Raw genomic sequence first — 25,963 nt, 5'->3', positions numbered from 1 at the left:
TTCTGTTGATCTTACCTTTAGTTAATTATTTTTAAGTTTTTCAACTATATTTTAAATTTAAATCATTTGCCTTTTATACTTGTACTATATAAAAGCACATTCATGTGATATATAAGTAAACTGGCTTTGTCTGATCTTGCCCAGTGATCTTATCAAGGTGAACCTTTAGTCCTGCTAATTTAGTCCTGCTAATTTTCCATCCCTGGTCACAGATGTCTACGACACTGCAGCGCGAGAACGCCATGACCCCACCCTAGACCAACATACCTAGCTCTGTTATGCTGTTGCAGGGATGACGAACTCACCTGGCCTGAAACACCATCAAAGCAGGAGGTTACCATGGCAACAGAACTCAATGTTTGTGCTAGAGTGAGGGTTGTGCTGTTGTCTCATACATAGGGAGGGTAAGGTAGAGGGAGGTAGAGAGACAAGGTGAGGGTGAGAGAGCGAGAGAGGGAGTGACAGAGAGAGAGAGAGGGAAAGAGGAGAGAGAGAGAGAGAGAGGGAAAGAGGGGAGAGAGAGGGAGAGGAGGGGAGAGAGACAAGGTGAGGGTAAGAGAGCGAGAGACAGAGAGAGGGGAGAGAGGGAGAGAGAGGAGAGAGAGGGAGAGGGAGAGAGAGACAAGGTGAGGGTGAGAGAGCGAGAGAGGGAGTGACAGAGAGAGGGGAGAGAGGGAGAGAGAGAGGGAGAGAGGGGAGAGAGAGAGGGAAAGAGGGGAGAGAGAGGGAGAGGAGGGGAGAGAGACAAGGTGAGGGTGAGAGAGCGAGAGAGGGAGTGACAGAGAGAGAGGGGTGAGAGAGCGAGAGAGGGAGTGACAGAGAGAGAGGGGAGATAGAGAGGGGAGAGAGAGGGGAGAGAGGGAGAGAGAGAGGGAGAGAGGGGAGGGAGAGAGGGGAGAGAGGGAGAGGAGGGGGGATGACATTTTCTATCTCACTTCTCTGAAGGTGTTTCATATCTTTCAAATCTTGTGCAGCACAGCAGGGTAGAATCTCGCTCACGGATTCTCTCGTACTTCTGCGGGCCTGTGGATCCTTTGTTCCAACCTCCCCTTGCGCAGACGTTATGACAGTTCACAAGGTTTTTGTGTCTGATCCTACTAGTCTTCCTTTTGAAGAAAATCTTTCCCTTTTAGTACAAAATTCAGTGAAGTGTATTCTAGGAAGAGTTGAGCTGTTAGGTCAAATGGTAAAAGCTTTGCAATGATGAGAGAGAAGGAACCTGCTCTGAAAGTATTTCATAAATAATATGACCAAGCTCAGTGCTCAGTGGTGTCTGACATACATGATTATTATTCTCTTTCATTGGTATTATACAAAACCTTAGACATGCTGAAGTGTCTAAGGTATTCCTCACCTATAACAGCATTCCTGAGTGTATATGTCTGATTTTTAAAAGGATTCATGTCTTACTGAAACTATTAAGCAATAAAAGAATTGTATAAATCAAACCAGGTTCAGTCAAGATAAGGAGAAAATCAGATTTGTGCGTCATCACACTGAAGAAACAGCGCAACACAGAGGCTTGTGTGTCTGTATAAGGCCGTGCTCCAGAGCACTTCTCAGTGGAGTGTTAATACTGAGGGTGCAAGGCCAGGGGAGGATTACGCTGTCTGGAACGCCTGACCTGAGTAAGCAGGTGAGCACCACCAGCTGCTCCTCATGACTGAGGCATCTTCTTCACATGCTTTCAGCACACGTTGGCACAAAGCGCTGGCCAGAGCACAGGTCTGAAACCAAATCCCTCCGCCCCCAAGCGGGAGATACTTCATTGCTGCGTTAACCTTTATTCTAATCCAGAAAACCCACAAGGGGTTTGGGCTAGAACATCACTCACATAGGAGATAAGTCCTCGCTTTTTTACAGTCGTGCTGTAGGATAAAGTAATACGTCAGCATCAAGCATCAAGTGCCTAATCACTGTAATGCTAAGCTGGAGAAAAGCGCACAGATTTCCTGCAAAGATCCTGTCCTAATTATTTTGGACCTGACCTGAATCATATTATATCTTCTCATTATTCACCTTCCTTAGTCAGGAATTTCCCTGGAGGAGGAAAACTTCCTGTTTTACCTTCAGCAAATCAGCCTCTGTTGTTGTGGAGCAACAGGAGTTTATTACTGTTTGTCTGTGATTGTGCTCTGGGAAGATGAAGTGGATCATAGCTGTGCTGTGTTTCGGGATTCTCAAAGTGAACAATAAGGCTTTTCTTCCAGTAGTAAGTCTCTTAGTAAAGGACATGGCCAGTAATATGTCTTGTTATATGATACTTCCAATGATCTAATCCAGTTTGCCAGGCCTCTCAAACAGAGCTTGATAGATCAATCACCAAATTACTCTCAAGACTGACAGAATTTCAACTCTCTAATATTAGGTACTCACTTGATCATATATACTTGGAACCAATGTTTCTAATGAGTTTCTAATCATTTCTATAAAAAGAAACATTTTTCATAACCTCCATTTGGTTGGTGCTCACATGAACATCACCACTAAAGCATTTAGGCAGAATATCAAATAAGACAGATATGCAGTCATAGAACACAAAATGGTTCAAGAATCACAGTAAACATTTTGATGAATCTGTGAAATGTTAACAAATTGTCCTCGTCATATGCTGATTTGTTTTCATCAGCTATGTTTAATATGAAGAGAAGCCTCCATGCTCAGAGCCATAATGAGATGAACTCCACCACAGAACCGCTGCCTCTGGAAACATATTAAATGCTAGCTCCTGTGTAATGGTACCATTAATGATACTTTGGTAGTGCAGCTATAATAGCTTGCTGCTGACAGTATGTATGTAGTAATGTATTCTGCTTTTGATACACTAATCCAGCTCATCCTACAATCACAACCAACAGATTTTTCTTAATAAATGTTTATCTTCAATCATATCAATTTGAGCTGGCATATATGTTATAGACTTAGAAAACCTAGCCTTAATCCTCTAGAGTCAAGGGTATTACCACGAGGTAAAGAGGCATTTCTATCATTCCTAGATCCCAGTCAGCTAGTTTTAAAGTCATAATTAGAAGAGAATAGCTGGTCCTGTCCCTTATTGGAGGTTAACATTAACAAGCATTATTGAGGCTCCTCTAGAGAATGTCTGAAAATCAAACAAAGAACCCACATTTTTAAACATTTGTCAGAAGTGATCATGTATTCACCTTTTTACATACTAGTGTTTGCATTCGCCACCATTACATCCAAACCATACATTAGTCAACATACGCAAACATATGCACTTCTCTTGACCTTGTCCTAAAGAAGACGGTCCTGAGGCTGGTGGAGAGGTCATATATCTTACCCTGAGGTCCACCTTAGCCTACCCAGGATCCTTTGCTGAAGCCTGCAGGGTCCTCTACAGAGGACAAAGAATCTCTATACTCCCTTATGTCTTATGTTATAAATATAACGAATGCTCAGTGCTGGCCACTCACTGACACTCCTGGTCTAGACAAGTTCTCCCTGCTCTTACACACTTCTGCTTGGTGCTGAAACTAGTGACGCAAAGAAAGAACTGATCAAAACATCAGAAGAGTTGAAACACTGACACCTGCTGTATGGTTTTGTTCATTTTTTAAAATTTTATGTTAAAAATAAAATTGTGACAACAGCAGATCATGTCTTGGGATTCTTTTTATTGAATAATGTATTTGAGAACGACCCGCATTTGTCACATTGGCTGCGTCCACCGTGGTTCATCAACATGCAAAAAGACCTGAATACATTTGTCTCTAGTTCACTGCCGGGGTGTTTGGGGGCTGGGTTCCTGTGCATACTATGATCCCAGGGGTACTTCCTGTGCATACTGTGATCTCGGGGGGGGTTGGGTACTTCCTGTGTGTACTGTGATCTCAGGGGGGGATACTTCCTGTGTGTACTGTGAAATATATTCCTGATGGTTCGACTGGCTGCTGTGCATAGAGGGACTCAGCAATGGAGCCCACACAAAGAAAAACACCTCCAGCACGGTGGTATTGTTTAAGTTGGTATACGCCTGCCTCTTAGCTTCCAAGGCACTCAGCTTAGTTTTCAGGATCATCTAGATGGATGGGTCAGACACAGGTCCTGCCCTAAGCTCTAAAGAGGCCTGGTATGACTTTCAAAGCTCTGAAAATACCCAGAAATACCACAATGCCAAAACCTTCCATCATTCTCCAATTGTAAAAAATCCAGACTGCAAACTGCCTATATGCTGCACGCTGCATTACCTTTACGGGATTTGACAGATGTCCTTGGGCGGTGACTACAGCGTAGACCTTGGAACTGATTACCATGAGCCTTAAGCCCAACAAAACCGTACTGCAGCCTCCAACACTTAACAGACACCACAACACGGGTACTGTTAGGGTTGGGACTGGAGTTAAGGATGGGTTAACACTAGTTACTGACCGAGAGCACTACACTGCACTGCTGAGTTGACCCAGTGTGCTGCGCTACATATATGACTTACACACACCCGAGTACAAATGGTTGAAATATTTCATCACAGAACAAATCCAAATAATATTACTCCTCTCAGTAAACAAACTAATTATTTGCATCTTACTGTGCCTCCATCTGTTAACCGGAGAGGAACAGTGTACTGCTGAATTTGTTCTCCGTTAACCAAGACATTTATACAGTTTTGTACCTTTAAATGTTTTGCTTACATGTAAAAATGAATACAAGATGAGTTGTATTGAAATATGAAGTGGCAATAATACCAGAGTCGATAATACAGAATTACCAACAAGGCAAATGGTGACAAAACCAAATTGAAGAAACGATGCAATTCTTTTCTAATGAAGCTCGAGTTCCAGAGAACTCATCCTTAAAAACCAAACATGTTTGAAAATGTCAGCCAATAATTCCCAGATCTCCTGTTTTTTAAAAAGGGAACCAGAAGTATACTCATTAGGAACATGTACTAATATTTCTGAAACATCTAACCATAATCACTCAATGATACTCACCAGAGAAACATCGCAAAATGGTGACTGCTTCAGTTATGAACATGTCAAGCCCCTTATGCAGGAGTTACCTTTACTTCAAACAAGCCAGCAGACAGCCAAACTAGAGTCTCCTTTTCTCCTACAGCGTGTCACCTCCATGAGAGCATCCCACACTAAACGGTATTGCGGCCACGTCTGCATTCTGAGACCATCTCGACCTGAGCCAGACCCAGACGAGGCAGGGGATCACGTGGCTTCCACATGCTTTCCAGGTACCAGGTCGCCTGCTGTGGAACCCACTCCCCAGGAAATAATTAATAATATAATAAATGTATTAATCACCAACAGGCACAAGAAACTACACACAAGAACCACCAAAAAGGGAAACGAGGCATGTTGACCAACAAACCACATGTCAAACAGAACAAAAAAAAATCTCCAGTGTTTGACACTTTATTTCAAGCCAGTTCACAAAAGGTGAAAATCACTACAATTTGGTCCCAAGTCACAGCATACAAAGTCGAGCACTGAAAAGTTTCTTGAAGCAATACAATCTAAAACACACAACAATTCAGTCTGTAGCTGAGCAAAGTAAATGTTTTATCAAGTCCATTTTACATCGTATTTATTAACAAACATGATGAGCATGGGCGCTTTGGAAGAGGCGACCACTGTGGCCTTACCAGGTGGCCACGCCCAGGACACTGGCCTTACCAGGTGGCCACGCCCAGGACACTGGCCTTACCAGGTGGCCACGCCCAGGACACTGGCCTTACCAGGTGGCCACGCCCAGGACACTGGCCTTACCAGGTGGCCACGCCCAGGACACTGGCCTTACCAGGTGGCCACGCCCAGGACAAAGCAGTCAGCTTGGATTGAGGTGGAGAAAGAGAAGGGTGGTGGAGATGATGTGGTTATCGGACACTCTGCGACATGTGGAGGGGGGTCAGCATCTCCTCAAAGATGGCACCCTTCACATTGGAACCACGCAGGTTTGCTTCCTGGAGGTCACATCCAGACAGATCACAGTTCTGCATGAGGAATCAGAAGACAAATGCAGGGTTTAAAAAATAAAAAATAAAATAATTAATTAATTAATTAATTTGAAAAAATAATCAAACACCTCTCAAACCATCACCACGCATCAAAGACTGAGATTAAAGACAACCGAACAGGAGGAACTCAACACATCAACTACAGTCACGCCCCACAGTCATGTCTGAAAACTCATGCCTTAGAATTGCAGGATTCTTCATGTTCTTATTCTGACGTGTGTAAATCTCATTTTGGTCTCGTTAGTGGCAAGTTTGAATGTAGTAAAAGGCCTAAAACTAATGTGTGTGTTTGCACCTGGTTAACATTACAGCTACCTGTAGCTCAGTGCAACTCAGCATCTCTGAAGCTACATAAATACAGACACATTCCAAACTCAAGCACCAGGCCTCTTCACTAATGTTATGCTATATGCTAAAGCTAACGCTAACCGTGCTCTGACTTTAGTGGACTCTCTCCGCGACCCCGACCCTGACCCTGGCAGCTGTGGTCTGACCTCCAGGTCTGTGCCTGCCAGAGTGGCTCCTCTGAGGTTGCAGTTCTTCAGCTTGGCGTTCTTCAGCGTTGCCACACGCAGGTTGATGCCAGTCATCTGACTGCCCTCCATGTCAACGCCCTTCAGATTGGCACCTGTAACACCAGTGAGACATGCACCAGGAGACAAGACGACAAGGAACGGCACATGGTACAGCATTCATTTACTTTAGAAATGACACCACTGAGATTCTGAATACAACAGTGATGGTGGCCAAGTATTTAACATTGTAGAACAGAAACAGCAACACACATTATTAAAGATTTATCATTGTAATTTTGGTTTACTCCAGTAAACCTTTAACATGGGTCACTTTCCACCTGAGGGAATTTTACAAGACATCTTGGCTGTATCTCTGTGGGTGTATTTCCTCAAAACCTTTTTGAATCTTTACTAAGCATTTCTCCTTTGAAGTCTAAAAGGGCTTCCGACCCGCTCTGACAGTTCTGGTCACACTGAGAAGTCGAATTTCCCCATTAGAAACCAGAAATGAGCAGTAGTTTCACGCAGAGAAAAGCTGCTCTGAAAATCTCCCATTACCCACATCCCCAGAACCCTCGTCACCACAGCACTGAACCTGCCTGTAGGGCCACATCATTTCTCCCCCATTAAACATCTGCAGCTCACCACGGCACACCAGATGGAGAGAAACCTTCACCTTCCAGATTAGCTTTGAGTCCTGCAGGATCCTCAAAGTTACAGCCCCTCAGAGAAGCCCCCTCAGCGTTGGTGCAAAGCATCTTCACGCCCTGCAAATTGGCCCCCTGGTGATGAACAACCGAGATACAGGTGAGATCAGCGCGAGATCAGCATGAGACAGCTGTTATGTCTGCGGGTATTTTAAGTGTCAGGGTCCGAATGCAGTTCAGACCAAGCTAGCTACCCCGACCCCCAGACTCTGGACACTGGAGCCAAGCTTACGTCCAGGTTGGCACTAGACAGGTCTGCCCGCTCCAGGTTGGTGCCACAAAGGTTGGCATGCGTGAGGTTGCAGCGGCTAAGGTTGGCCATCTTAAAGTTGATGTAGCGCAGGTCCAGCCGGGAGAGGTCTGCTCCGCTGAAACTCAGACCCTAAGGGTGCAAACATGCTCACTGTATCGCTAACCCACACTCAATATCCTGCTAATGTACTGTTCATGGTTGAAAACCAATTGGGCTGTTGGTGTTTGTCTCTGATCCTAAAAAACAGATCAAGTTTCCTCTTGTTTACATTTGTCATTTTTAACATCCTCTTTCCTGTTTTGGTTGGTCCATAATAAGTAGATGCCCCTAAACCCTAACTAACATTAACTCTAGGATTGTGTCGCCTGTATCTTTATGCTGGTGTTGATTACAAAAACACTACGACTTTCATATCAATGTGGTGTTAAACTGGAACATTGTGAACAGATGACAAGGACAAACTGGAATAAATCCAGTGAAAATCATTATGAATATGATGTAAACGTTCGAGTTTTAATCTCAGTTTGTTAAGAATTTCTGTTAAGGTACTCTAATGGTTTATTAGAGCAGGTTTCACAGGAACTGTGGCATGTGTGTTTACTGCTAAAGATAAATGCTGATAGTGTGTGTAATCTGCTTTATCTGATATCTTTGGTTCATACCACCATTTAATGCTGATTTTGGAAGGTTGGCCAAAATAGTACATATCAAGTTAGCATGAATAATCAGATAAACCACATTAAACATCAAACATCAATCTCAGATGTTCTGTCATACTGAATGCAGCACCTGACAGCGCAACTCCGATTTGGTTGGCGTGGCAAGCAGGAAACGAACAAACTCTTTTCTGCTGAGAGGAGAGTGATCATCTGCAGGCTGGGAGTTCTGTAGGACATGAGAAGTACAGCGTCGAGTCTGTGTGCGGTCTTGGGCCAACAGCATTGAGTCTGTGTGCGCGGTGTTGGTCCTGGTCTACAGGGTGTGTGTGTTTACAGGCTCCACTTGCCCTGATAACGCTCTCCAGCTGCTCAGCAAGTCTCTCAATTCCAAAAAATCGCGCTTCCTCCAAAACGCCTGTGAAAGGATTCAGTAGTGCAAGAACGCATTAACCCTTACTGGCTTCTCTACGAGGCAATAAGGCAGGATTGTTTTGGCTGTGTACTCTCATTTCATTTTCAAATAAAATACCTGACGTTCAGTGCACAAAACTCAGTTCACAAATGTATTACATAATTTAAAAAGAAACCATATAAATAAAACCTTCCAACCCCCACCAACACAAAGCTTCACAGAGACTGTTGTGTGAGCCACGTCCACATGACCAAAAGTCTTACACCAGCATTAACATCTGACACCAGAGACGAGTCCAGTTCACATCTCTCTCTCCTTCTCTCTCCCTCACACACACACACACACACACACGATTCATAGAAGCAAAATTAATCAAGCTCTCAAGTTTGGAAACAACTGTAGTTTGAGTCTTATTCTCATGTAGGGCACCCATACAAGCCAAACATTAACCTAGTCTGTATCAATCTTATTAATTATAAAAAGAATTGTCAGTGTTTATTATATGTTATACTCATGATACGACTCCTAGTACCACTTGCCCTTGACAGACGCTCTCATGCAAAACTATTCTAGTTTTCTAATAGACAGTCATGGCTTATTTTTTATTTGTATTTCTCCCTCACTACTTATTCTGCTCTTTATGGTTTATATTGTTGCTATTGTAACGTCCGTTGTCAATCAGAGGAGGAGCCAAGAAATCAGAAACACGTCCAGGTCGTGCCGGAGGTCCCACCAGGCGTCTGCAAATGCTTACCCAAAAGATTGATCCCATCGTTAACGATGAGTTGGCCATGTCTCAGATAATTGAGGATGGGCTCAAAGTAGTCTGGGCTGCGGTCGATGAGATATGCACCCTGATCGTCCTGCTTGTTCCCCCAAACGTCTGCATCTCTCACACACACACACACACACACACACACACACACACACACACACACACACACACACACACACACACACACACAGCATGTGAGCAGTGCTGAAGCACACAGCACAGCAAGGGCACATGCGCATACACAACTGTTATTCAATTAATCAAGACATCAGAATAATCTCTCAGTTTTGCCATCCACATTCTTATTTGCTGTTACATGGTGAAATACCTTGCAGCAGATTACTTTGGAATTTTGTGGAACCAAGAACAACAGCACCACCTAAAGGTCATAAATATTGGCTGAGCTGAGCTGTAGCGTCACAGCCCCTCTGGTGATTTGATGCATTACACACTGAAACAATCTTTTCATTAGACATCCATTTGGCCTTTTTCACCCCACAATGTCAAGCTCCACCTTCACAGAATGTTAAGTGTGTGACGACTTTCAAATTTATCTTCTCAGTAAAGAAGTTTATTTTTCTGTTTTGTTGACTGGGGACCAGGCCTCAGACCTGAAATGTGTGTCTCATCTTTGGAAAACCTTTGAAAGTTGTTCACTTGCCTGAAAAGAAAACTAAATATTCTTAAAAGAAGTGCAGTCCATTTTAAACCATTTTAAGCTGGCTCATCTACTGCCCTACACTAGAACCTGTGGTCATTCATGGCCAATATCTGCATATGCCGATCTGGTGTGTTTGTGTAGGTGTCATAACTAGAACTGGGAAGGGGCACAAATGTGATTCTGCTGTGTGAGCTGTTGACCGGTAGTTACTTTAATAATATAGCTACATTATAAATAACTTTTACGCAGCTGCACAGTGTGGGGGGGGACACATCTCTTCACCTTTGTTTCCAAACATGTGGTTCAGCATGCTCTCTGGCTCCTTAACCAACGTGCTCCTAACAAACAGGACACCAGGGCGATGAGAAGAGCAGTAGGACACCGACACCGACACGTGTGCGCGGGCGTGTTACGACGTTACCGCGTGGTGGTGAAGCAGCGTCCCCCGACGTTCAGCGTCAGCCAGTCCGTGTGCGCGTGACACTGGAACTGCGACACCTCCGGCTCGCGCAGCGGGGCTGTAATGTGCACCCACCATTTCAGTAACAGCAGGACGAAGACGGACAATTAGAGCGATAAAGGCCCTAAACCCACCAACAAACGTGTCGCCTTCGGAGACATACAGGACGTCGTCATCCCTACGGCAGAAAAAAAACACTATTTGAATGAAGCCGTTTTCCTCGTGCAGATGTAGCTACTATACCGGTCTTAAATTCTCGACTTGCGTTAACAACATTAATGAAGGCGATCGGACCAGTCCAGCACGCTGACTTACCGAATGAGGGTGATGTCGTCGATAAGGCCTCCCTTCCCGGTAAACACGCTCGTAGCTCTGATTCCCAGCTTGGTGCTTGCAACAGACAGCAAGTCTGCCAAAGTCCCGTACACCGCCACCACCTGAAAGCGCACGCGGACCCGGACATGCTCGTGACCACCCCCGTGGTTACACACAGTTCCCACCTCAACTCTCATCTTACCTTGCCATTGCGAGACGTTCCGTTTACAAAGAGTGTCACTCTTCGCATATCTGGACTAAAATGACAACTTAATGAACATAAGGATGCGTTAGTATATATGCACGTTGCTAACTATTTAATTGTCTAGTTAACCAAAGCGAAACCGCTGCAAATACAGCACGACGCCATCGGCAGCCCGGCACCACCCGCGCGAGACAACCTGTCGCACCAACCCCGTTATATCGGCAAGTGCGGGCTTTCAAAATAAAAGTCCCTAGACATGGCCTGATATCGATAAAACGTAAATATCGTTTTGTGCGTCTCTGTAAGAAATAAATATCTAATAGTAAATGGTAAATGTAATCCAGTAACAGGTGTAGACGTATTGCTTCCTCGTGTTTGTGTTGCGCTGATCCTCACAGCTGTTATTGCCACCTTTCTGTTTTATGTGCGCTGTCAGTCATGTCAGCATCCTAAAGATGAAATAAAATCGTTTCAAGTGTTATTCAGCGTATTCTTCACCACATCCTGCTTATGAAAGCCTTTTTTGACACTTTTTAAAAAACCCAAGTGACGAAAAGGCATTTACACAAACAGACAAAAATTCACTGACTGTGTTGAAGAGGAAAGCGCTGAATTCAGACAGCGGTCATTAATTTATTTATCATCATGAATTTACAAAATGAAAATAAAAGCAACAGCTGAAGGAACAATATTGTACATTTTAGTCATTTTTAATAGCAATGCACTGTACACAAGGCTGATGATTATTTCTTTAAAAAAGGAAAAAAGAAAAAAGGACAATGTTTGGACATTGCGGTAAAGCCAGTGCAGTCCTGCCTCAGGCAGGGCAGGCTGCAGACCAGCTCCTCACACTTTAACCAGGTGCTGAAACACAATAATGGAAACACCTGCTTGCTCTTTCACAGATCCGTAATTAGGAGTTGGGTTTTTCCTCTTCAGCGTAGCGACAGTTGTTACTCCCCCCCCCCCCCCAAAAAAAAAGTAAAAAAAAAATAAAAAAAATTAAAAAAATCAATAAAACAGCTGGGATCTGCATTTAACAATATGGTTGACTTTCTCCAAGGCTACACACACCTGTCTCATCACACTGTGTTGTTCTATGTCTTTAGATGAGAGCCTTCAGTCCCCAGCAGGTAAGAGTGCAGTTGTACCTTGGCTAGGAAGGGTTAACTTCTGCACTCGTGTTTTAGATGTGTGTTCAAGTGGGGTTTTTTTACATTTCTATCCATGTTTCCCCTTTTCAACAAGCCTCTGCTGTCATTCCACATTTATCTTGTACAAAATGTCACATAACTTCGGTACATTCTAATGTGTTCTTTAAAAACTCAAAACCTCTTTTAAATGTCTACATTATCAGATTCTTGGACATTATCTCTATTGTGTTGTTTTAAGGGTTTTTTAAGCTCGTCTCTGCAAAATCGTGACCCAGCTGGTGTTTCCATTATTTTAGTGTCTGCTTCATTGTTTTAGATGGACCACGAAATTCAGAATCACAGATAAAGGTTTCTGATCATGCTATTTGTTATTTATAGAGGAAGTGTATCACAAGAATAACAATTACTGGACAAAATAAGCCTGTCATCAGTTGCATCCTTCATTTAATATGTCTACCAAAGATTTAAGCAACACCTTCTGCTGTTTGGAGATGACAAGAAACCAAAGGTTATTTGGGAGTAGCATAAATCCCCTCAGAGCCGTACGTGCTGGGCAGGATTGGGGTGGCCTTGATGAAGTGGACTACTAGGTGGAAATGCATGGAGTTTGGAACTAAAGTTTATAAATATGTTCAGAGCATGTAAACAAAAAAAGTAAGCAACACATCCCAAAGTCTTTACATCCGTCCTATATTGATGGTTCCACAGTAAAAGCATACTCAGGGTAACACCGGTCAAAATTTCAAGCAGCAACAAATCTAGCTAGGTATGTAGAATCTGAGTATACAGCATCCCTCGAAGTGGAATGGACCAACTACCTGTATAGGACTGTAGTGGTGGAGAGCAGTGGTTCACCGACAACCCCATGACACTAACAAGCAATGACAAACCAAAGAGAAGCACTACGATCATGACTTCTACGACAGACATCCACAGGGTCACATCTAACTGAGACAACCACATTACAGAGAGAAAAACCATCCTCTTCATCTGTGGAATGACATTTTTACAAGAGAGTAAAACATTCACACCTTCCGTTTCCATCCAAATCAATTCCAGGTTGTGTGTGTGTTGGAGGGCCACGGCAATGCCCAGGGTTTGCCGTGCTCCAGCACAGCCGAGCTTTCACCTGCACTAACATGGCTGACTGAACTGCAAGGTTCACCCAAGCGTAAACAGCGTGTTAGGACAGGGAACACACTGCACCAAAAATCACCAGCTGGCTCCTGGAGCAGACAAAACCGCTGGACAGGGCAGGGTAAATAGTCTAATAAATACTTAAGCATGGAATAGAATTTACCTTCAGTAATTTAAGTGAGAGTGAATAGTGGTGACTGATGCCCTGAAAAGCTGTTTGTGTGACTGATGGGTACTAACAGGGTGTCGACTGAACACACACTGCCTGCCCAAACCCCCCCCAACAGCAAGAGTCCCGATGAGAAGGGGTTCGGAGCAACAGAAGGCATTGCAAGCCTGGGAGGGCAGGGGGCAAGGGGCAGGGTCCCCGTGGGAGTATAGAATGGGTAGGAGAAAGGTCAAGCTTGAGGCAGAGGGCGGGAGAACCAGGGAGAGGAAGGCCAGAGGGACAGGTCCCCTATTAAAACGTCTTCCTGTGGATGGCACGGACACGATCTTCTTCATACTCCTTCTTAGAAACCCACATCTTCTTAAAGGTGTCCAGGGAGGCCAGGATGGATCCCCTACACACGGGCACAGGACATCAGTCAACCGCGGGAAACGATCACATGGATGAAGAACTACACATCTAAACTAAAATAAATCAAACTAAAATTTAAATAAACTAAAATAAGATAAGCTAAGCTACACTAAAGTTGTATTTTTTCACCATAAAATTTGATTGATCTGATTGACATGCTAAGAAATAAACCATTAAATTTAGCTTGGAGCCCTGACTAAAGATACATTCACACAATAAAATCATACAAAATATCTGCAATGAAATGTTGGGATTACTCACCCTATCCATGTGGAATATAACCTCTCCTGTGGTGCTGAGATCTAGAAGTTCAAATGAAGTAAAAACCAGAGTGTGAGAAAATGACAAAGCAACACAAGATCATGATGTTTTTGTTCCAGGAAAACATGCTATAATTGTCACCTTGATTTTCACATCTTTAGGCGCAAGTTTCTTCACCTCACTCAGTAATCGGTCACCAAACCCTGGAAGGAAGAGGCAAACGTTAGCAGCTCATGACAGTAAGACATCTGATCACTTCACACACCAGGACATGGCACCTTTGAGGAGTGTTGACCCTCCAGACAGGACGATGTTGGAGAAGAGTGTGCGTCGCAGGTCCATGTCAGATTTCTGAATTGCGAAGGCCAGCACTTCATGAATCCCCTCGCTCTCGTCCCCGATCAGGTCAGGCCTGAACAGCAGTTCCGGTGCCCGGAACCGGGCCGGTCCGATCTGCACACACCCAACACGTTTCACGCTTCAAACAGCAAAACAGCGAGTCTGTACTTATAGGATATGGCTCTGAGAGGTTTGCCATGGCTTACGTCCAGAGTGCTTCCATCAGGGAGGGTGTACTGAGCTTTCTCTGTCTCCAGGGTCTCGTCCTTCTGAGGGTTTAGGGAGAGGTAGCAGGCTCTCTGCAAAGCACAGGATGACATTACAGGAACAGCAGGTGTAGTCTCAGACTTTAGTACTGTAATGAATTATAAGGATTACCAGTGTAGGAGCCCATTCCTAACAGAAACCTACACTTACAGATTAGATCATAAATCTGGAATAACCCCCAAACACTCAGAACAGACTGTCATACCTCCTTGATGGTGCGCACCACCTCAAATTCAGCAGAGGTGTGGAAGTCGTAGCCCTCCTTGCGCAGCAGCAGACGAAGGTAACGGGATACATCCCGGCCAGCGATGTCCACTCGCATGATGGAGTGCGGGATAGCAAACCCCTCATAGATGGGAACGGCATGCGTCACCCCGTCTCCGGCGTCCAACACCACCCCCGTGGTTCGGCCCGTGGCATATCTGCAGACCAAGACGCCGGTACTAACGGTCACAAAAGAGCCGGAGAGGAAAATGAGTTTCGGGTGAGACAGGAGGGCGTGCCTGGGTCCCGGACTCACAGACTGAGCACTGCCTGCATGGAGATGAAGAGCGCGGGCACGTTGAAGGTCTCGAAGAACACCTCCGCTGCACGCTCACGGTTTTTACTGGGGTTCAGCGGCGCCTCTGTCAGGAGCACCGGGTGCTGTGGGAGCAAAGAATGCCCCGTCACACACACACACGCACGCACACACGCACGCACACACGCACGCACACGCACACACACGCACACACACGCACACACACGCACACACACGCACACACACGCACACACACGCACACACACGCACAGCTCTGTGAAATGACATGTTGTTACTCGAACATTTACCCAAACGTAACAGGTGTTTGCATTAATAACGTAAAAAAGTCCAGGCGAGCGCACCTCCTCGGAGAAGGTCTGCAGTTGCTCTTTGGAGTACACATACTGCCAGATGCGCTCCATGTCGTTCCAGTCCTTCACGATGCCGTGCTCCATCGGGTAACGCACAGACAGCAACCCCCTGTGCTCCTGCCCCATGCAGCACAAGCATGGAGAACCAGGTTACACAGGGCAGGAGACTCACACACACTCAGCTGACGTTAGCAGTGTGTCTGTGTATATAATCAAGTTAGCTCAATGCAGATGCTGTCTGCAGTGCAATAAATAACAAAATACTACACAGGACAAACAAACAGTAAAACAACAAGGTTTAATATGCCAGATCCAACCTGCCTTACCTGAGCGTTAGGACTCGACCTGCCTTACCTGAGCGTTAAGACTCGACCTGCCTTACCTGAGCGTTAAGACTCGACCTGCCTTACCTGAGCGTTAAGACTCGACCTGCCTTACCTGAGCGTTAAGACTCGACCTGCCTTACCTGAGCGTTAAGACTCGACCTGCCTTACCTGAGCGTTAAGACTCGACCTGCCTTACCTGAGCGTTAAGACTCGACCTGCCTTACCTGAGCATTAAGACTCGACCTGTTAGGGATGCTGCAATATACCAGTACTGACAATAACTGTGATATTTTAAAATGAAATACTTTTTATTATGGTAGTGTTAATAACACATATATGATAATATTGTAAATAGTCCAGTGCCAGTGACTAAGGCAGATGTTTGCATGGTATGCTTGGAAATGTACTAGGCTTGAAACACCATATAGTTTTCATACAAGGTAGTGGCAACTGAGTCATGGTGTGGTCTGAAATAATACAGGAAAGAGGAATTATATCATTTATCATGGTTTAAGATTACAGCTATATTTAGCTTGTCATAGTATTAATAGTCTACCACTTAGCTCAACAATATCAACAAACAAATTCACATCAACAATTACTTCAATTATGAACAGGTTAATACTAATCTATACAAAGAAATACTACCAGACACTGAGACAAGTAGTAAACATTCAATAGCAGATCAATATCAAAGGCTAATATCAATACCATATCAGCACCATAGGCTAATAAACATTTAACTCTAGCACATACATTGGTATTTAATTAGTATACATTAATTAGACAAACATCAGTGACTCACTCTAGACCATGTACACACACAACACAAAAACCTAATGCTTAAGGAGCTGTAGCTCTCTCCTTTAAACTCAGCTGATCAGGGCATGATCAGGGCATGCTCGGGGCATGATCTGCGGATTCAATCTCTCTTAAAGGAGCAGCATCTTGTACATATTTTTTCTAATTTCCTCTAAATATTATGACAATAATGTAATAACTGTTGTAAAAATATAATATCATGACAGCCCCACAACCTGTCTCACCTCAGCTTTAAGAGTCAGCCTGTCTCACCTCAGCTTTAAGAGTCAGCCTGTCTCACCTCAGCTTTAAGAGTCAGCCTGTCTCACCTCAGCTTTAAGAGTCAGCCTGTCTCACCTCAGCTTTAGGGCCAATGAAGATGTCCCCCTCGAGGGCCCCAGCCATCACCCGGACATGCTTGGGTCGTCCCACACTAAGATTTGATTACAGGAGACATCAAAAAGTGTTTTTATATATATATATATATATATATATATATATATATATATATATATATATATATATATATATATATATATAAGATGCTCATGAAAGTCACCTACTGATTTTAATGTGAAAAGACATGTATGTGCTTGCAGTATAACTGCGTCCTTACAATCACCAACTGGCTTTTTTTTTTTTTTTTTTTTAGTTTATTCTCTTTTTTTACTGATTTTTACCAATTTGACAACCAGTTTGTACAGTAGCAGGACTTTGAAAACCACAAACAGATAAAATGTCAGTGACCCTCATTTAAGACCAACTCCTCTGCAATACTACCATTACTGTCCATATTATTTACTGTGTTATATATCAACACTTAATCAGAAAGCCTGCAATCAGCACCACTAATATCATACAAAACATTTACAGAATTTTCACAATATTACAAGTAATTAATTAAGTGTCTAAACCATAATGTAAGCATAGACAAATTAAGAACTTACTAATTTGGAAAACAGTATTTAGGAATCTGGTCTCCAGCAAACCCAGCTTTGACAACACCAGAGCCCTGCAGGGAAATAAAGAGCTGTAGAAATGAGAAAGAAGGGCAGCGATCTGGCAGGACTGGCTCACACGAACCGGTGAACCCTCCACTGTCTAAGACCTTTGTTTGTATCTAGGAGATCAAGCTTGAGGGAAAACGCAACTCATTCATTCTAGACTTACACCCGGTCACAATATCGTTAAAGTGGAAAAACTTTTTTAAGTGTCCGTTACACATCAAACTCACTTCACCAAGTAAACAATGAAGTGCCACAAACTAACATCATTTGTGGAAATAAAATGTTCCCTCAATTGTTTTTCCAAAAAAAACGGGAAGAATGAAAAATAAGATTGACTCTTGTATCAAAACACATCAAGACTGCGGTTGTGTCCTCAGAGCCAAATCACTCCATCAAGTAAGTTACCGAGCTTTAGCTTCAGGACGTTTCTCACAAATCTTAATACGTTCGCTAGTTAGCTAATATCGCAATTCAAATGTTACTACTGGAAAGTAGATTTGTTTTAATGACTTCATAAAAACTTCGACTTGGTACGTACAAGCTACGTGTGTGTAAATGCCGCCCTGCAAGGCGGAGTCCCGGCAGACTAGCCAGCCATTTTAGCGAATAACCCAGCTAACGGCTAACGGGCTAGCGCTAGCCTGCCTTCTGTCACAGCACAGCGCTCACTCTTACCGTGCACTGGTAACACACCTGTACAATCGATGCACTGGTAACATACCTGTGCACGGTCTGATAAAATAAGAGACTCCCGAATCCAACCCATCCAACAGGACGCTAACTGCCTGGCTAGCTACTTATTTGTTTGGTCCAGCCAGCTATGCTAAATAGCAATCGTCGCTCCCTATAAAAAAAGATTAACGTACAGGAGACAACGTTTGTGATGAATAGCAAATTCAACTTGCGCCTTACAGAGAAGCGTCGCGGTTTAAACGTTACCGCTGATGGCTAAATTAGTCAGATCTGAGCTGAGCTGAGCTAAACTAAGCTAGCATAGAGCGCCATTGTCATTAGCGGGTGCGCGAAGAAGAGCGGAGCTAAGCTAGCTAGGGTGGGGATGGGTGACATCATACTTACATTATCAATTACAACCGGCTGGTTTGCTATAATGTCATAAGATTCCATTATGAATCTGCTGTTTGGGTTATTCTTCAATCAGCTATTTTACCAACACCACGCTGAGGTGTATTATTCATGTAAAAATAAGCGCCTCGGTCGGATCAGCAGAAATGCAGAGCCTCTCCAGTGCCTCGTCAACCTAACTATGGGGAGACAGCCAGTACGCTTGGCCGTCAGATGATTGGCAGCATCGTCAGCCAATAGGATTGCCATGTAACTCCAACGTGAGGACGCTAGTTTTTCTAAATTCGGTGATATAGTGGAAATATCTTTTTCAACGCTGGGCGACATAGTGGAAATATCTTATTATACGCTGCAGACCAGTTACCCCAGTTGCTCAGCCTAGATGTTTTTACTCCTGACAGTCTGAGGATTCGTGTTATTTTGGTGCAATATTACTTATGAAGTACTTATTTATTAAGTGTAAATAACTTAAATTACAAGACTTTAACTTTTACAGAGGCAACGAACTTTCACTTTAACTGTGTTTATTAATTTATCTGGTCATTTCCCCACGAATCGCCAGACCTATGGCGTGAATGCACAGGGGATCTGCGGTTCTGTGTTGAGCCGTTAACACGGTGGTTATTCACACTGAGGTTTCATCTTGACTGCTGGGGTGAGATCTACATTCATGTGGGCTCGGTAAGACTTTTATTTTGCGTGTCTGTCCCGGAAGGTTTCTAGCTCGCTGGCGTTGTCCTGCGGAAAAAGTGGAGGGAAGTCAGTTTACTGCGCGTATCTGCGTGACACAGCTATTAACCGGCGACGGTTAATCGGACCGTGAGCGCGACACGGCTATTAACCGGCGACGGTACACCGGGTCGTGAGCGCGACACAGCTATTAACCGGCGACGGTACACCGGGCCGTGAGCGCGACACAGCTATTAACCGGCGAAGGTACACCGGGCCGTGATCTTCAGGTGAGGGTCTGAGGTACATCTGCTCCCCCTACAGTCATATCAAAACCAGCGGACTCGCTAGAAGCGGGACTGAGATTCCATCTGAACGTTAACTCGGTTAGGCTAACTTGGCTAGCTAGGTCAGTTATCTGGTAGACGGATATAGAGTTAGCTTAGTTAGGAGAACAAATATAAATAACTAGGACCGCTAACGCTAGCTGAATGTTAGCGGTGCTTAGTCAGCGTTAACTACCTGGTCAGAAGACGTAACTAACACTCATCTTAACTAGGTTAGTTAACACTTGAACGTCTAACTCCAAGTTATAATGTCGCTAAATAGTTAGCTAGCTAGTTATCAGCTTGAATGGAAGTTCAGCAACATGTAGGTGGTATTTTCTAAGCCTTCCTCGTCGTTAGGTCGTCGTGGAGGAGAGTCTCCTCAGGCTGATGTTCGCACTTCTCTCGGATGATTCGACGTGACACACGATGGCGTCTGTAGATGAACCTCCGGAGAGGTGAGCTGCAGCTAGAGAAAGGTGAACTTTCACCAAATATTCAGGTTCTAGCGCTGGTGACAAGTCTTTACCAGTGTAGAATAGAAAAAAGCCCTGATTTCAAGACATGTATAGAAATTACATTTTTGGTGTTAAAATAATGAAGATTCTAAATCCCTTTGAGAGAACAAAGTAATTAAAAAGCCTGTAGATGTTCCCTTTTCTCTGGTGTGATTGAGTCTCCATGACACACATCACATTTTATGCTTTTTCTTCACATAATACACTTAATGAAGTTTATATATAAACAAGAAAAGTGACTATAGAAAGTCAAGAACATAAAAAGCCAAATGGAAAAGTCTTGAAAAGGTCAGTAATTTTGCTTTGAGGAAAGTGCATGAAAGTGCCTGTTAGCTTGTCCTGAGCAAACCCGGGTCAGTCTGTAGCAGAACTCTGGGTCTGTCTGTAGATGAACTCCAGTGTTTGTGCTTCCTTCCTCAGGCACTGTTGGGTTTGCTTTGCCACAGAGAGGGAGGATCGCGTGGCTGAGTGGGTCAGCCCGTGCCGCTGTAAGGGCTGCACCAAGTGGATCCACCAGGCGTGTCTCCAGCGCTGGCTGGATGAGAAGCAGAAGGGGAACGGGGGCGGGTCTGTAAGCTGCCCTCAGTGTGGCACCGAGTACCGAATAGTCTTCCCCAAAATGGGTGAGTATGCCAGCTGCTTGCCATGAAGACCAGTTATTAGCTGTATAATCATTTAACTATTTTTTAAAAATAATCTCCTAAAAAATTTTTATACTATTTATTTATTTTATTCTATTTTTATTTAATGTTCTTTTTTTCAATTAATTTTTACACTTCATTTTATACTTTATTATTTTTATTTGAATCTATTTATCCAGTTACATTTATCATAATGTCTTTCTGTTTATAATTTGCTTTAGATTTTAATGTTTCAATTATGTCAGCAGTTGACTTGTTTTAAAGTGACCTACATAAGTAAAATGTTGTTGTTGTTCACTTTTTTTTTTTTTTTTTCTGTGTGTGGCAGGCCTTGTTGTGTACTTCCTGCAGCAGGTAGACCGAGCTCTGTCCAGGGTCAGCCCATTTGCTGCTGCAGGCGTGGTGGTGGGCACTGTCTACTGGTCAGCTGTCACCTATGGCGCTGTCACCGTCATGCAGGTTTGGCGCTGCAGGGTTTGGCCTGTAGTGGTGAGTCAGGGACTCTGCAGTTTGACTCTCTTTAGAGTTTATTTTAATCTTTAGCCATTTGGATCTGAGTCTGAGCATCAGAGCTCGTAACGCATCTCGGATTTGCTTTGATCCCCAGTATGGGATGTGGGGTATGGCCACGCAGTTAACAGCAGTGCTGTTTGTTCAGGTGGTGGGTCATAAGAAGGGTCTGGATGTGATGGAGCGAGCCGACCCACTCTTCCTGCTCATGGGTTTACCCACCATCCCAGTACTGCTGGTGCTGGGGAAGATGGTCCGCTGGGAGGATTATCTGGTGCGCCTCTGGCAACGCCACTCTTCCAAGCTCCAGATGCTTGTCCCAGGTATGGTGGAGAGAAACCTCATGGCTAGAGTTTACTGTCTGTGTGGTGTTAGCATAACGGTGTTACACCTCTGAGTTTAGGCAGTTTGCTCAGGACTCCTTTATTTTCCCTTCGTTGCTCTGCACAGGGATTGGCCGACCCCTCCCCCGAGTGCCGGGTGATGCTGGTTATGGCGGAGACCACATCTCTGTGTCGCGGACGCTGTGCGGCGCCCTGGTCTTCCCCTCCATCGCCAGCCTGGTGGGGCGTCTTCTCTTCCACAGAGTGTCCTCCAGTCTGCAGCGCACTGTCCTGGTGGGTGGAACCTTGGTCATGCTGTCCTATTCTTACCAGGTGGCGCGTGTGGTCTGTGCAGGGTGGCGTGTGGTTTGTGCAGGGTGGCGTGTGGTGACGTGGTGGGGTGTGTCTGTGCAGGGTGGCATTGCCTTTGTGTTGATCAAGGGGGTGCTGAAGGTTTACTTCAAGCAGCAGCAATACCTCATTCAGGCCAACCGACACATCCTCAACTACCCCGAACGAGAGAATCCGTCAGAGGACGCGGCCGACGACGACGACAGCGGGAATGACTGACAAGGGCCGGGCTGCTGTTGGGTTACACAGATTTACAACCTGATCCAGTAATCACTTTACTCAAAACTATTGCTTCTCCATGGTTACAAAATGATTTTGAAGTCTTTCTCATGGCCATATTGACTATACTATAGATCCTTTTATTTTATTTCAGGCATTATTAAATTGTGGGATTTATGTGTTTATGAAGTCTTTTTTATCCTGATTTAACAAGTCATAGAATATCAGATCAATACCTCTGTCGATCGTAGTTGAAAAGGGTTGATCACATAGCTGTAAGTTAAGTTTTTCTTTGTTACTTATCAAATCTTCATAATTCACTCTACATAAGCCAATAAAGATGGAGACATTGGATGGGGACATTACATGTCCCAGATCTCAGACTGGTTTGTAATGTAACACAGTTTACCACTCCTGTAACAATGTAGACCTGAAAATGTAATTTCATTTTCTAATTTTCTGGTAACATATTACTGAACTTTAGCAGGACCAAGTAACAACCAAAACTGCTACTGCCAACACAGTACGAATATAGTTATAATTTGAGATAGTTTAGGCTGTTAGGTGAAGTGAGGTCGTTACTGTTTAACTGTTATACAGTTATGGTTGTAATTATTAGGGTCTTAATGACGGGTTTGTACTTGGACCTGCTATGAGAGATGTGACTTTACCAGCAGAGGGCGCTCAGGTTACGGTAGCCTGCTGTGCTCGACTGAAAAGATTTGAGATGACCGCGAGAATAATAATAGACTAAATAATGATTTACACTGACTGGGGAAGCAAAGTTTTAGGGGCACGTTAATGCTAGTAGACCAGGGTCAGCTATTGGCGCATTGGCTGCTCCTGCTGGCGGGGCTGTTACGTGAGCTGTCAGAGATGTGAAGAAAATAAAGCACCTTATAAATAAATCAATTATTATGATGTGACTGATCTTTTTCTTTTCTTTTCTATACTGCATGGGATGAATTATTTCATGATGAATTAGGAATAGGTTTACAGAGTGAAAAATCAGATCAGCTATGACGGTTAGGAGGTGGCGGTAAATTAGTAGTTGAAAATACACCTTCGATTAGCTGCCATAATTTAAGAATGTTCAGTTTATTATAAATAACACTTTTCAGGCCTCAGGAGCTGCAGTGCTGTAAACTGAACCTGCCAGACCTTCATCACTGTAGCCCAAGCTGTAGCCATACCACTACACTATACTACTGCACAGTAACACACCTCACTGAACATATACCACTACTGCACAATAACACACCTCACTGTACATATACCACTACTGCACAATAACACACCTCACTGTATATATACCTCTACTGCACAATACCACACCTCCTCACTGCATATACCAGTACTGCACACTAACACACCTCACTACATATACCACTACTGCACAGTAACACACCTCACTGAACATATACCACTACTGCACAATAACACACGTCGCTGTACACATATCACTACTACACAATAACACACCTCCTCACTGTACATATACCACTACTGCACAATAACACACCTCCTCACTGTAAAACTGTCATCCTATAATATCCTGTAAATAGGAGTTTATTTTGTTTATAGTAAATGTTACACAATGTCTCAGGCCTCTCAGCTCTCAGCTGAAGGGGTTTGGAGAGGAGTGTTGATTGTTCACGTCTACATGCCCTAACAAAAGGAGAAGCAAACAAAACCATAATCTTCTCCACCCAGAGAGAGGACCAGTTATGCGCTACTGGACAATACAGACTTTCTGCCATGAACTGGTGTGGTAGAATCGGAATTCAAACTCACAGTCTCCCAAAAACAACCCAGCTGGAGCAGACTGTGATCAAGACAAGCTTGTGAGGGCTGACAGTTGGCATGCAGATTTGGAACATCATAAGCAGATTTCTATCAACTTCCTCTGGACTCCTCCTCTCTGACTGACAGATGTCACAACCAACTTTATAAACCTTTAATGTTTTCATCACTCTAAATGAGCTTCTTTCATGAACACAAATGTCATATCTCCCTGCTAACAAATCAACATTTACATTTAGCTGACACTTTTAGCCAAAGCAACTTACAAATACAACTGTATACAACTTTCAGTAATTGAGGGTTAAGGGTCTTGCTCAGGAGCCCAACAGTGGCAACTTGACAGTGGTGGGACCTGAACTGGCAACCTTCTGATTACTAGTTCAGTACCATCAGCACTGAGACACCACTGCCACTTGGCAGATGAATCTGTGTAGGGAGTATCAGACTGGGATAGTGGATGACCTTGCGTAATCATGTGTATAAGCGATCACACAATGATGACCATGTTTCCCTGTACAATTCTAAGCAGTTTGGAGTATTTAGTGACCTCTGCTGGGGAACCAGAATAAGTACAACCTGTGCAAAGAAGTCCAGTGCATATCCAGCGATAATCCAGCGCAGAGTAGAAGCGTGAAACATAAGAGCAGGAATACCAGGATAGCAAATACTGAGAAACAGGCCCTGTATACAGGAACATCTATGAGAGATATGGGCAGGACCAATGGGACAGTAAGTTATAGGATACCGCAGATCCAGGCAGACTAATGAACACTAGATGAACCAACCCAATGTCACGTTAATAGATACAGAGCTGGAAACAGAAGTGGTGGCAGAAGTAATTATGTTAAGTATAACATCCATGGAAGGAATACAAGAAGCTGGAGAAACATCAGAGACCAATAGAGGAACTAATCACAGCATTTGAGTTTAACCCGAGGTGTCCCACTGGTGACCATTTGAGCTGAGGCGCTGAGGAGAAAGCCATCAAGATGCAGTTTTACCCACCACACCCCACGTGAGCTGGCAGCGCTCACAGGATTCACACTGATGCACAACATTTCTTTGAATAATATAAAATGACATAATTCACATGGTTAAATTATGTAAAAGTAATCAATATTTAATAAATAAGTAAGCACACCTTTTATTTGATTTTTGAATGTCATGGTCTGTTTTTGAACAAGAACGGTTATCTAAAACAGAAATCTGGGATATGTTTATCTCAAAAATAAATAAATGAACCTCAATTTTATGATGCACACTTATGAGCCTCAATCATATCGAAGTTGAACATAGCACAGTGTATGCACAGACTATACGCACGTATGCACAGACTACACGCATGTAAGCACAGACTACACGCACGTATGCACAGACTATACGCATGTAAGCACAGACTATACGCACGTATGCACGGACTACACGCAGATATGCTCAGACTACACGCACGACAATAGACTTTCTGCCATGAACTGGTATGGTAGAATCGGAGTTCAAACTCACAGTCTCCCAAAAACAACCCAGCTGGAGCAGACTGTGATCAAGACAAGCTTGTGAAGGCTGACAGTTGGCATGCAGATTTGGAACATCATAAGCAGATTTCTGATGCACACTTATGAACCTCAATCATATCGAAGTTGAACATAGCACAGTGTATGCACAGACTATAAGCACGTATGCACAGACTAAACGCATGTATGTACGACCTATACGCACATATGCTCAGACTACACGCACGTATTCCCGCCTTTGGTTTTTGCGTTTTTTTTTTGTTTTGTGGTCATCACCACCGGCCAGGCGATTTTG

At 43.8% G+C, this 25,963-nt stretch overlaps 3 protein-coding genes across 11 annotated transcripts; 1 reads left to right on the top strand and 2 right to left on the bottom strand.

Moving 5' to 3' along the window:
- Window positions 1-5,371: 5,371 nt before the first annotated feature.
- Window positions 5,372-11,224, bottom strand: kctd9b (potassium channel tetramerization domain containing 9b). 5 transcript variants are annotated; one of them, XM_027028840.3, is made up of 12 exons: window positions 10,949-11,206; window positions 10,747-10,868; window positions 10,566-10,609; window positions 10,393-10,489; window positions 10,254-10,309; window positions 9,290-9,418; window positions 8,471-8,538; window positions 8,254-8,349; window positions 7,444-7,593; window positions 7,181-7,286; window positions 6,419-6,617; window positions 5,372-5,965 (listed from the first exon to the last, which is right to left on the bottom strand). In XM_027028840.3, the coding sequence occupies exons 1-12, from the start codon at window positions 10,994-10,996 to the stop codon at window positions 5,908-5,910; spliced, it is 1,173 nt and encodes a 390-aa protein (XP_026884641.2). In that variant the 5' UTR covers window positions 10,997-11,206; the 3' UTR covers window positions 5,372-5,907. The 5 variants fall into 5 exon arrangements, with proteins under 5 accessions (XP_026884641.2, XP_026884642.2, XP_081558900.1 ...); XM_027028841.3 differs by having other exon boundaries at window positions 6,484-6,617; window positions 10,949-11,177; XM_081702774.1 differs by having other exon boundaries at window positions 10,747-11,217.
- A 320-nt stretch (window positions 11,225-11,544) lies between these two features.
- actr1b (actin related protein 1B) lies at window positions 11,545-18,974 on the bottom strand. Of its 3 annotated transcripts, XM_035535726.2 has the most exons (11): window positions 18,792-18,974; window positions 17,655-17,719; window positions 17,065-17,140; window positions 15,572-15,697; window positions 15,210-15,334; window positions 14,895-15,111; window positions 14,629-14,721; window positions 14,362-14,536; window positions 14,225-14,286; window positions 14,084-14,124; window positions 11,545-13,805 (listed from the first exon to the last, which is right to left on the bottom strand). In XM_035535726.2, exons 1-11 carry the CDS (start codon window positions 18,837-18,839, stop codon window positions 13,703-13,705), a joined length of 1,131 nt encoding a protein of 376 aa, XP_035391619.1. In that variant the 5' UTR covers window positions 18,840-18,974; the 3' UTR covers window positions 11,545-13,702. The 3 variants fall into 3 exon arrangements, with proteins under 3 accessions (XP_035391619.1, XP_081558903.1, XP_081558904.1); XM_081702777.1 differs by lacking the exons at window positions 17,655-17,719; window positions 18,792-18,974 and having other exon boundaries at window positions 15,572-16,373; window positions 17,065-17,139; XM_081702778.1 differs by lacking the exons at window positions 17,655-17,719; window positions 18,792-18,974 and having other exon boundaries at window positions 15,572-15,780; window positions 17,065-17,126.
- A 155-nt stretch (window positions 18,975-19,129) lies between these two features.
- On the top strand, window positions 19,130-23,266 carry marchf5l (membrane-associated ring finger (C3HC4) 5, like). Of its 3 annotated transcripts, none has more exons than XM_027028833.3 (7): window positions 19,130-19,756; window positions 20,153-20,250; window positions 20,731-20,933; window positions 21,280-21,440; window positions 21,610-21,784; window positions 21,912-22,078; window positions 22,199-23,266. In XM_027028833.3, exons 2-7 carry the CDS (start codon window positions 20,222-20,224, stop codon window positions 22,352-22,354), a joined length of 891 nt encoding a protein of 296 aa, XP_026884634.1. In that variant the 5' UTR covers window positions 19,130-19,756; window positions 20,153-20,221; the 3' UTR covers window positions 22,355-23,266. The 3 variants fall into 3 exon arrangements, with proteins under 3 accessions (XP_026884634.1, XP_026884636.1, XP_026884637.1); XM_027028835.3 differs by having other exon boundaries at window positions 19,130-19,769; XM_027028836.3 differs by having other exon boundaries at window positions 19,131-19,756; window positions 21,280-21,410.
- Window positions 23,267-25,963: the final 2,697 nt, after the last annotated feature.

This window comes from Electrophorus electricus, chromosome 19 (assembly GCF_041902795.1).
Source record: "Electrophorus electricus isolate QZ-2024a chromosome 19, ASM4190279v1, whole genome shotgun sequence".
NCBI classification, from domain to species: domain Eukaryota; kingdom Metazoa; phylum Chordata; class Actinopteri; order Gymnotiformes; family Gymnotidae; genus Electrophorus; species Electrophorus electricus.
This window is presented reverse-complemented; position numbering and strand designations above follow the sequence as displayed.

Excerpts from the sequence above, each read along its gene's own strand:
- kctd9b (XM_081702774.1), bottom strand. The coding sequence starts at position 10,943 with ATGAGAGTTGAGGTGGGAACTGTGTGTAACCACGGGGGTGGTCACGAG. Across the intron at positions 10,610-10,746 it reads GACGACATCACCCTCATTCG|GGATGACGACGTCCTGTATG; the intron begins GTAAGTCAGCGT and ends TTTCTGCCGTAG. Across the intron at positions 10,490-10,565 it reads CGAAGGCGACACGTTTGTTG|CCCCGCTGCGCGAGCCGGAG; the intron begins GTGGGTTTAGGG and ends TGCACATTACAG.
- marchf5l (XM_027028833.3), top strand. The coding sequence starts at position 20,222 with ATGGCGTCTGTAGATGAACCTCCGGAGAG. Across the intron at positions 20,251-20,730 it reads GTAGATGAACCTCCGGAGAG|GCACTGTTGGGTTTGCTTTG; the intron begins GTGAGCTGCAGC and ends TTCCTTCCTCAG. Across the intron at positions 21,785-21,911 it reads GCTCCAGATGCTTGTCCCAG|GGATTGGCCGACCCCTCCCC; the intron begins GTATGGTGGAGA and ends TGCTCTGCACAG.
- actr1b (XM_035535726.2), bottom strand. The coding sequence starts at position 18,839 with ATGGAATCTTATGACATTATAGCAAACCAGCCGGTTGTAATTGATAAT. Across the intron at positions 14,125-14,224 it reads CTAAAGATGTGAAAATCAAG|ATCTCAGCACCACAGGAGAG; the intron begins GTGACAATTATA and ends TTGAACTTCTAG. Across the intron at positions 13,806-14,083 it reads TTATATTCCACATGGATAGG|GGGATCCATCCTGGCCTCCC; the intron begins GTGAGTAATCCC and ends GCCCGTGTGTAG.